General features: G+C 42.6%; 1 protein-coding gene across 1 annotated transcript in view; it reads right to left on the minus strand.

Annotated features, from left to right (window-relative positions):
- Positions 1-1,830: 1,830 nt before the first annotated feature.
- Positions 1,831-10,680, minus strand: part of LOC143266960 (schlafen family member 1-like) — a 113,326-nt gene continuing 104,476 nt past the window's right edge. The window contains exon 2 of the mRNA XM_076543016.1: positions 1,831-3,266. Coding sequence (XP_076399131.1) covers positions 2,162-3,226 — 1,065 coding nt within the window. The 5' untranslated portion in view covers positions 3,227-3,266 and the 3' untranslated portion in view covers positions 1,831-2,161. The remainder of the gene's footprint in view (positions 3,267-10,680) is intronic.

Here is a 10,680-nt window from a genome sequence, read left to right on the forward strand (position 1 = left end):
AACATTTCAATTGGAGCCCAAATATTTTGTGTAGTCATTTGATCAGGCAACAGCTGTACGGTTACAGGATAAATTAAGGGTGACTGTGTGAAAACAGGCTTTTTTTCTGCAACCTTATGATCCAAACTTGAAACAACTTCACTGTTAATTTCTTCTGTCTGAATTTTTACAGGCTTAACAAGTTTTTCTAAAGCTGTCATCCTGGCACTTAAATTGACTATCTTTTTAAATTGTAAAATGATGATAAACATACTGATAAACTGCATAATTCCAATAATACTAATCTTCTCATATAGTTGTTCCATTGTCAGATTGCCTAAAATTTCAAACAAAACCCATTCTTCCAATGTACACATAAAACTGATTTTTTTTTTCCGAGACAGGGTTTCTCTTGTGTAGCTTTGCGCCTTTCCTGGAACTCACTTGGTAGCCCAGGCTGGCCTCGAACTCACAGAGATCCGCCTGCCTCTGCCTCCCGAGTGCTGGGATTAAAGGCGTGCACCACCACCGCCCGGCCAAAACCCATTTTTTTTTAAATGTGCAAAATATTTCTCTTTTAAATAGTTTCCTTTAAAATATCTGATATGTTGTGACTTACCAAATCTGCGTAGAACAGTAGAAATTCAAGGAAATTTCAAAACAGCCACCTAGTGTCCTAGGTGTGAATCGAGAGAGAGAGAGAGAGAGAGAGAGAGAGAGAGAGAGAGAGAGAGAGAGCATGCAAGAAAGCGTAGCTGGCTAAAGCATAAATCCAGCCACGTGTTCCCTCTTGAGCCGAGTCAAGCCTGGGCTCCGGCTTCCTTAAGCTCCCACCACATTTGTTGGCTTTTCAGGCAGGGGCCCTGTTCGGCAGGGCAGGCCTGAGTTGTTTGTAGCACTGGCTTTAAGCAAGCAGCTCATGGTTAGTGCGGCCTGAGGCCAAGAAGACCTGGGCCGGGGCTAGGGAGCCGGCTGCTTGGGCTAGGGAGCCGGCCCCAAGCAGTTTTTAATGGATTCTTGTCACATTGGGTGCCAGATGTAGATGTAACCATCCGTCTCATTAAAATAAGAAACACAGACCCAGTGGAAAAGAGAAAGCTGAGAGGTCAGAGCTCAGAGCTAAAATCTTACCTCCTACAGTGCTCCTAGCTTCCCCGAAATAGAGAGCTATTTCCTGTGTCTGTCTTTAAATAGTCTTTCTGTTCTGCCTTCTCATTGGTTGTAAACCCAAACACATGACTGCCTGTAAGTACCTCCCTCCAGGTCTTAAAGACTTATGTCTCCAATGCTGGGTGTATCCCTGAACACACAGAGATCTACCTAGCTCTTCTACCAAGTGCTGGGATAAAAGGCGTGTGCCGCCACCACCGCCTCTGCCGCCACCGCCACCACCACCACCACCACCACCACCACCACCACCACCACCACGCTCTTGCTATGGCTCTAATAGCTCTGACAGCAGGGCAACTTTATTTATTAACAAAAAAGAAAATCACATTTCATTACAAATAAAATACCACCATAAAGAAGGTTTAGTGAGAGAAGTCAGTGGAAAGGGGTGGAGAGTGAAACAGCGAACAACTGAGGGAAGGGTTGCTGAAAGAAATGCCTACAGCCTAAAGAGAAGCTCAAGCTGGAGATGTTGGAGTTTTCTCTGCACAAACAGAGGTAGTTGAGGGAATCACCAGTTGAAAGGAATATCTGCCCCAGGTGGGTGGCAGAAGCAGTTGAGACTCCAGGGCTCCATTGTGGATCACTGAGTAAAGTCAGGACTCAGGAACTTGCCCTAAATCTGTTGCTGGAGGGCTTCACAGCAGTCCCACAATCCACTTATAAAATAATCACAGACGCTTATATCACTTATAAACTGTATGGCCATGGCAGGCTTCTTGCTAACTATTCTTTTATCTTAAATTAACCCATTTTTATAAATCTATACCTTGCCATGTAGCTGGTGGCTTACCAGCTTCTTTACATGCTGCTTCTCCTGGCAGTGGCTGCAGTGTCTCTCCCTCAGCCTTCCGCTTCCCAGAATTCTCTTCTCTCCTTGTCCCACCTACTTCCTGCCTGGCAACCTACTTCCTGCCTGGTCACTGGCCATCAGTATTTTATTTATATAGAGCAATATCCACAGCACAAATCCCAAAGAGAAACTCTTCCAACTTCCCTATCCAAATGTATTCTAATTGCTAATTTCCCTTCCTGTTCCTGGCATGCTTTCCATCAGGACCTTGACCCATTCCTCTGTGGTAAACCTCTTCACACAGCTGTCTTCAACATGCCAGGAATCGGGCTCTGCAGAGAACACAGCACAGCAGAATCTCTCCACTCTCAGTGCACAGACATAGGAACACTCATCTTCTGATTTGCTGACTGGGATAAATTTGCATGTGTACTTTATCTCCTGCTTCTCCTCACAGAAGTGAGTGACAGGAAGCTGTTGGATGCACCTTTCTATTTCACACTTTAGCTCCCTAAGTTTGTTCTCATCTGCTTTAAAACCAGTAATTTGCTTTGTTTTTTCATCCAAACCAATGAACAAATATCCTCCATCAGTGTTGGCAAATGCAGAAACAGTTAGAGGGAGAACCTCTTTAACTCGTTGTACCAACTTATTTGTTTCAAATGATTTATATTCAACGTTTTTGGATTCACTAAAGGAGAATTCTGTCATTGTTGTGAGTTCTGTCTGGTCAAAAAAAGCAGCAGCCTGCTCTTGCACGTGGAGATCTTCTTGCATGTTCTCACCAGGCCTTTCATCCAGCAACCTTGGGTTTATTGGAGATCTTACTCTAGGGTTGTCTATGTCTTTGAAGAATTGCAGAGCAGTACGCAAGTCCATTTTAACACAGGAGGCCCCATTTCTCATGTACAAATTGGTGGCAATGGTGATAGGGTGTAAATCAGAGATAATCAGACTCCTTGATTCCACATGGATGATAAGAGAGCATCCTTCCTGCTTGAATTCTAGGCAGTTCTGAACAAGTGGCAGAATAGTCATAAAAGAAGTATCCAAATCTTCTCCTATTCCATGTTGGGTGATGTCATAGCCTTCATTTTCAATATGAGCCTTGACCTTGCCCCCTCTAGAATTCAGCAGAGCACACACAGCCCTTAAAATGTTTGTATTCTGTTGCATCTTACGCCTATTCTCCATTTTCTTCCTACTTTCTTTCCCAAGAGTGACTTCTCCTACATTTAGAACCAGTTTAGCAGAGGTACTTTCTGGATCAACAGTGATGTTCATTTTTTTCAGCAGCCCTTCCTTTGCAAGCTGACTTTCTTTCCTGTAAGACAGACATAGATTAGAGTAAGGTGGAAGGGGATAGAGCAAATTCCAAACTGAGGAGCAAACAGCAAAATTCTCCCCTGGATGTGTTCCATGGGACTGGTTATTAAGCAGGTGGGGGAAATGGTTATTTGGGGATAGATATTTATGCCATGATAAAATATATCAGTAGTGAATTCTCAGGTATTTTGTGATACTTCATTATGATCTTAAGATTAGTTAGTTATAGTTGAGGATTAGTTAGTTATAGTTGAAGATTAGTTAGGATAGAAAGTGAATCAGGTACATTTTGGACTTACCAAAATAGGATAGATAATGGAATTATTTTCTCTGAATTTGTCAAATACAAATGGACTAGACATTGTTTAGGTGTTTATTGTTTGCATATATGGTATATAGTTATTGTACTTTTGTATATAGTTTTTCTTATATTGTAAATTTTTCCTTTTTTCTGTTTAGTAAAATAGAAAAGGGGAAATATGGTGATATTTTATTTGTACTGAAATGTGCGTTTATTCGTATGTTAATAAATAAAGTTGCCTGGGGGTCAGAGCTAAGAGCAAGCCATGGCAGAAGTCTGGCAGTGGTAGCACATGCCTTTAGTCCTGATCACATGACAGGTAGATCTCTGTGTGTTCAAGGATACCACCAGCATGAAGAAACAGGTCTTTAATCTCAATACCAACCATACAAGATCTGGAGGTCTGTATAGACGGTCAGTGACAAGGAGGTCATGTGGTTGGGTTTACAACCAATGAGAAGGCAGAACAGAAAGTCTATATAAAGACAGATACACAGGAAGTAGCACACTTGCTGAGGAGGACAGCAGCGTCAGTGGAGGGTAAGCTTCTTAGCTCTTAGCTATTGCTCTGACCTCTTGGGCTTTCATCTCTGCATTGGCTCTGTGTTTTTATTTAACAAGATGGTTACATCAACAATGATCCTTCTTTATTTTTTATCTCAGTGATTTATTTCCTTCCTAATATTCAATATGGTGTAACTTGAATTCTGTGCCTTTTCTTTCAATAAACTGCAAGGTCAATTTACCTATGTTTTGGGAGATTTTTATCAAGCAAATTTTTGTTACAAAACCACTTATGCTTTTTTTTAAAGTAATTTCTGATGTTAGTTCATCAGTTATCTGCTTCCATGGAGAGTCTCTTAGCAAAATTGCCCCTAGGTATCTAGGCACATAGAATAATAGAGCAGGTGAATTATCTTCCTTCTTTTTGGGAGTAAATTTGATTTGTAAACTTTGGCCATTGATTTTGAAGAGCATGGACTGAGTTGTGGTCCTCTCTTCCTATTAGACACCCACATATTTCCAGTGAGGTGGGGTTTTTATGGTTATAACAGAATCACTATGCTCCAATGCTTCTTTCCTTTCAAAAATCATGTTGTAATTCCTCACTCCTATGGTAATGAGGCCTCTGGGAGGTTAGTAGGTCATGAAGGTAGAGTCATCTAAATGGACCCAGCGTTCTGATAAAAGGTGCTCCAGACACCTAAGCTCACCCTAGACCACATCATGTCACAGTGAGACACTGGCAATCTTCAAAGAAAAGACGATTGTCACTAGATCCTGAGCATGATGGCATCTTCATTTTGCACATCTACCCTCTACACTGCAAGAAAATAAGGTCTATTATTCATAACCCACCAAGCTTGTGTCACTTTGTTACATCAGGCTGAACAACATAAGGTGGCCAGCCTCAGTCTCTGTGCATCTCACCCACTGGTGTTTTCCTTTGAAGACCCATCAGGATCAGTTTTCCTGCAGGCTGAGACCTAAAATGATTTGGCATTTGTCAACTAGTTTTTGTTGTTGCTGTTGGCTTAAGACCTTATTTATTTTTATTTTATGCATATGGGTGTTTTGGCGACATGCCTCTCTGTTACTATGCATGTGGTGTTCACAGAGGCTGGAAGACAGCATCAGACCCTCTGGGACTGGATGTTAGCCTGCAGGTGGGTACTGGGAACAGATCTCTGGTCCTCTGCAAGAGCAGCCAATGCTCTTAACCACCAAGCCATCTTTCTAGCCTGAGATCTCCCAGTTTTGAATATGGCTTTTTCTTGATTGGGCATACATGTGGTTACCATCAACTTCTGACTTTTAGTTCAGTGGAGTTCTGTTTTTTTTAATGTTTCTGTGGGAGAAAGAGAACGCAGGAGTGCTCTCCTTTCTTCCTGCCTAGTGTGGGCTCTAACTCCTAAGCAATCCTCCTGCTTCAGTCTCCTAAATAACTGTGGTCAGAGTAATGTCCTATTACTCTGTTACTGTAGCACTCAAGTTAATTTATGGGTATTTGTTTTAAAATTTGCATCTATGAGGTTTGAGGTTCTTCCATCTATGATTATGGGTGGATAATTGTGTAGAGTGTAACAGTATCAAAAAATGATTCCAGAGGATGAGTGAGGGCCTGGGGCGTGGGGACCTCAGTGAAAGGACATTTGCCTGATGTGTACTGTGCCCTGGGTTAAACCTCAACCTATACAGAAAGTCAAATAATAAATGGATTCAACATTTTATGGACATGAACTCATCGTGTTTTCGCATCCTACCAGAAATTGAAGGAGAAAATTTAGATTCTTGCTTTTCCATGGGATCACATATTATTCACAAGCAGTTTTGTATCATTATCATTAACTGTTAAAAAAAAAAAAACTTTAACCGGCTGCATTATCCTATATGTGGCATTAATGTGTTAAAGAGTCCCCTGTTACTGTAACTATACTAGTACTATGGCTCAGTGTGACTGAGGCTTGGGGATGCTAATCACATCGATTTTCACTAAGCCCCAGAGTTCCCTCATGGAGTCCCTATTCCTATACACAGTATGGTTCTGGCGTCTATGAAGATCTGCTGGAATGGTATATGCCTGTCATCTCAACTTGCAAAGCTGAGTTTGAATACAGCTTGGGCTATATTTTAGAAAGATTCTGTCTGTTTGCAGGGTAGGCACTGGGGTGGGGGGATAGGAAGGAAGGAGATGCAGACACCAAACAAAAACAAAACTGAAAGTCTACTAAGGCACGGGAAAAACAGTTTCATTTCTGCTCAGTTAGAAGATGCTGCCTCACCCTGTTATGCGCATTACTGAGAAATATCTATTCCTCGTTTCCTCAAAGCCCGCTCATTCAGCATCCCCTCATTCAGATCCTGTCCTAAGCCAGAACACCTGGTTCACCCCCAATATGGTTAGGGAAGAGGAACCACATCTCACCACAAAGTGCTGAAGGAAGATGCTCATGTCCATGGCACATTTGGGACTCAAGGGAATTGTAGTGGAATCATCTTATAGAGAGTCTGTGAGCTAGCCTGGGACCTGGGCTATCTCATTTCAACACCTGTGGCTATAATACATTTCAATGATTTAAAAATCTCTCCCTGGAGTATCTATCTGGAAAACAGTCTTTAACTACTAAGCTGGAATCTGGAGCCCACCAATTCTGGTCCCTAAATGAAACTCACTAATCTCCCACAAGCCTTGAGTCTGATTTAAACACTAGTTGTTTCCTTTAAAAATCATTAGAGTGTTCACTGGAGAAAATTCTCTCAGAGCTGAACTCAGAGCCTTGACTGTTGTCATCTTTAGCAGGAAATGGGTGGCATTCAGACAGATGTCCCTAGTTCCCCAAGCAGTGCAGGTTGGCAGGAAGGCACAGAACGGAGGGCACAGGAGAGGAAGGAGCTGCCTCTTGGGAAACAAGTCATCCTGGAGCACTTCCTGCTGGGATGACACTTTGCCTCTCACTCTGGAAGGCAATGCTCTCATTCTAGAGAAAAACCCTCCAGGACTCTCATGGCCTTAGATCTTTTTAGTGCCGGGATGGCAAATTTCCCCTAACTACCCACAAAGTTAGGCCCAAGAAGATGGAGAACCCTCAGAGGGGCTTAGAGACCTGTAGAAGCCTGGCCTGTGCATAAACTCTTCCCCCTGCTTCACTGGCCCCTGCTGGACCCTCTCAGAACCTAGGCTCCCTGAATGACTCTCTTCAGCTGCATGATCTGGTTCTTCTCATTTTCCATACGGTACTGACACAGCAAGCCATTGTCCAAACATCACCATGTACTTGCATTGGGAGTTAGCAATGTAATTACTTAAGATTTTCTACTACAAAGTGCTGAGAGAGGGTTTACATCTGGAATAATCACATCTTCCCCAAGAGTTGCAATGGAGGCAGTGTTTTTTTTTTAATCTAGAATAGTTTTTCGAAAAAATTTCAGATTGTTTTTATTTGACATGATTTTCCTTGGTGTGGAAATCTTAAATAGATCCCAACACAAACCAACAATCTGCAACACACTGAAGGGAATGCTAGACTGTGGTTTGAAGCAGAGACACACACACACACACACACACACACACACACACACACGCACGCACGCACGCACGCACACGCACACACATTCTCTCACACACAAATAAATACATTTAATTTCAACAACCTTAAGAGTTTCTGGTTTCTTAGTTCTAGAGGCTGACAACCTTGGGGCTAGCACATGCTAATTGCTTTCTGCCACTAAGCTACATCTTGAGCCTAGATTGACATAGAAAAGTCAGTCAGTGTGTTTAGGTAGAAGAATAACCATAGTGCTGTATCCCTAGTGTTCTTGTGTTGCAGTAGGGAGATACCACAGACTGAGTGGCTGAAAAGTTCCTGTGGTTAGGGAGTCCAAGACCAAGACTGAAGCAGAGCAGAGTTCATTCAGGGGCCTCTCTACTCAGCTGCCTGTCTTTCTGTTCTCCCATGGCCACGTGCTCATAAGGACAGAGGAAGCAGGCACTCTGGCATGTCACCTCATTAGGACACTAGTACTATGATGTTTCACCCTTAGGACTTTGTTAACCCTTGCTCATCCCCTTAATGGCCCCATTTCCACATTAGGCCTTCAACATACAAAGGTGGTGGGTGAAGATGCCACCCTGGGTTTATAACACTGACCCACGAGACTAGAACAGAAGGAGGGAAATTAACAATTTAAGAATAACTTATTGAAACTGATAAGATGATGATTATGCTTTGAAGTTTCTAAGAAACACATCTCTGCTCTTGTCAGTGAGAAAGTTTCTACAAAGTTTAGTTAGGAGGGAAGATCTACCCTGATGTCTTCACCCCATGATCTGGAGTCCTGGGCTGAATAAACAGGGGAAGGAACTAGGAAACTAGCATTCACTGCTGTCAGCTTCCTTAATTTGCACACAGTCGGACCTGTCACCTCCCACTCCATCCTTCATAACTAGAGGTCCTCTGCCCACCACTCCATCCCTGGCATGAAGGACTCTGCCCTGAGGATGTTGTCATAGCAACCAGAAATGTAAAAATTGCTGTATGTCAGAGGGCAACAAGTACAACTAAGCTGTAAATATATGATAGACATTGATTGGCTTTGGGGGGCTGGAGTGATTCATAGGGGTCGAACCTAGGTCACCTAAGTTACACCCTCAGCAAACACTTTTATATTTTGTTTACTTATTCAAGACAAGATTTAGGGTGTAGTTTCTAAGACAAGGCCACCTTATATAGCCTCTTATCAAGCTCTTAATTTTACCGCATTTCCTCCTAGGGCTATAGGCATGTGTCATCAAACCCTGCTGAAATTGATTTAAAAACAGTGAGATTCATCTGTTTCATTTCATGTGTATGAGTGTTTTCCTTGCAGGCATGTTTGTGTGCCGCTTGTGTGTGTGGTTCCTGCAGAGGTCAGAAGAGGTCATTATATCTCATGTAACTGAAATTGCAGATAGTTTTGAAGGACCATGTGAGTCTGAGAAATGACCCTGGGTTTTCTATAAGAGCAATAAGTGTTCTTAACCACTGACCAATCTCTCTATCCCACTAAACTCACTGATTTTTAAAAGACTCCCCCTCCCCATTTCTGTTCCTGGTGGGCCTTGTGTATACTGCTGGTATCAGATTTTGCTCTCTATGAAAACACGAGATAGTAATTTTATGATTGACCTATAATTTCATTCTTTGGAAAATGAGAATTAGATTTTATTATCACAAGCTTAGCCTATTGGCACACAACTGTAATCTCAACACTTGGGAATTGAGACAAAAGGATCATGAGTTCCTTCTCATCCTCTGTGGCCTACTGACTTCAAGACCAGCCTGGACTACACAAGAACTCCTGTAGCTAGAGTTTTCCGGCCTTGCCCACAGTCAGGACAAATCTCTGTCACCCGCCAGTCCCACAGCCGCTCAGACCCAACCAAGTAAACACAGAGACTTATATTGCTTACAAACTGTATGGCCGTGGCAGGCTTCTTGTTAACTGTTCTTATATCTTAAAGTAACGCATTTCTACAAATCTATACCTTGCCACGTGGCTCGTGGCTTACCAGCATCTTCACATGCTGCTTGTCCTGGCAGTGGCTGGCAGCGTCTCCTTCTGCCTTCCTGTTCTTTTATTTCTCCTCTGTTAGTCCCGCCTATACTTCCTGCCTAGCCACGACCAATCAGGTTTTATTTATTGACCAATCAGAGCAACTTGACATACAGACCATCCCCCAGTACAGCCAAGTGCAGACCATCTCAGACACCTGCACTCAGGCCCATGGTCCTAATCATCCTCTATGCAAACCTGCTGGGTAACGCCACAAGGAACCCAAGAAGGGCTCCCACAGGACATACATTAACATCCCACAGCAAACTCCCTCAAAAACAAAACAAAACAAAACAAAATTGTTTTTTTTCTTTTCATTTATTATATTAAGGCTTAGTCTGAGTCAGTCTGAAAACAAACTTTGAAGATAAAGTTTTTTTCCGCCTCTTTTGTGATGTGATCCCAAAGCCTTGGAACAGATTGATACTGAGGCCTGCTCGTTTTCTTCAGGTTTTACCTGAGCATTGGGCCACTGTGCCATAACAATAGTCACTTGTACTCAGGACTTGAAGCAGTTGTGAGTCTTTGCAGTATGCACAACCGTTGTAAGGGAAGAAAATGTCTTTATGAGACTGACAGGAATGGTAATCCATAAAGACACATATTTAGAAGGCAGTTCGGTTGGCAAATCACATCTGCGTTTCAAAACTGTAATAGGTGCTTCCCACCATTGGCCCTGGCACTTCTGCAACCATGGCCTTTGCCTTGGCTTTCAGTATCAGACAGAAGCTGCCTCCCAGGGAGGTGCGGGGTTGGGGTCAGGTGATATGACCTTAAATCCAATTGGAGAATGAGTAAACCCAGTATAGTCATGCCATTATCACACCAGAGGGCACATTTTTGTTCTCTATGTAACTGGAAGTACAATAGTTGGCTTTGATTTTTGTTTCTCTGTCTGATTTTACATTTAATGTTGCTTCACCTGTTCTGAGTGATACAGGGATTGAGCACATAGGGTTCTCACTAAGGAAACCCACAGATGCAATAGGGATAAAATATGCCTTCCTTAGGCCAATGG

Source organism: Peromyscus maniculatus, chromosome 8 (genome assembly GCF_049852395.1).
Source record: "Peromyscus maniculatus bairdii isolate BWxNUB_F1_BW_parent chromosome 8, HU_Pman_BW_mat_3.1, whole genome shotgun sequence".
Taxonomy (NCBI): Eukaryota; Metazoa; Chordata; class Mammalia; order Rodentia; family Cricetidae; genus Peromyscus; species Peromyscus maniculatus.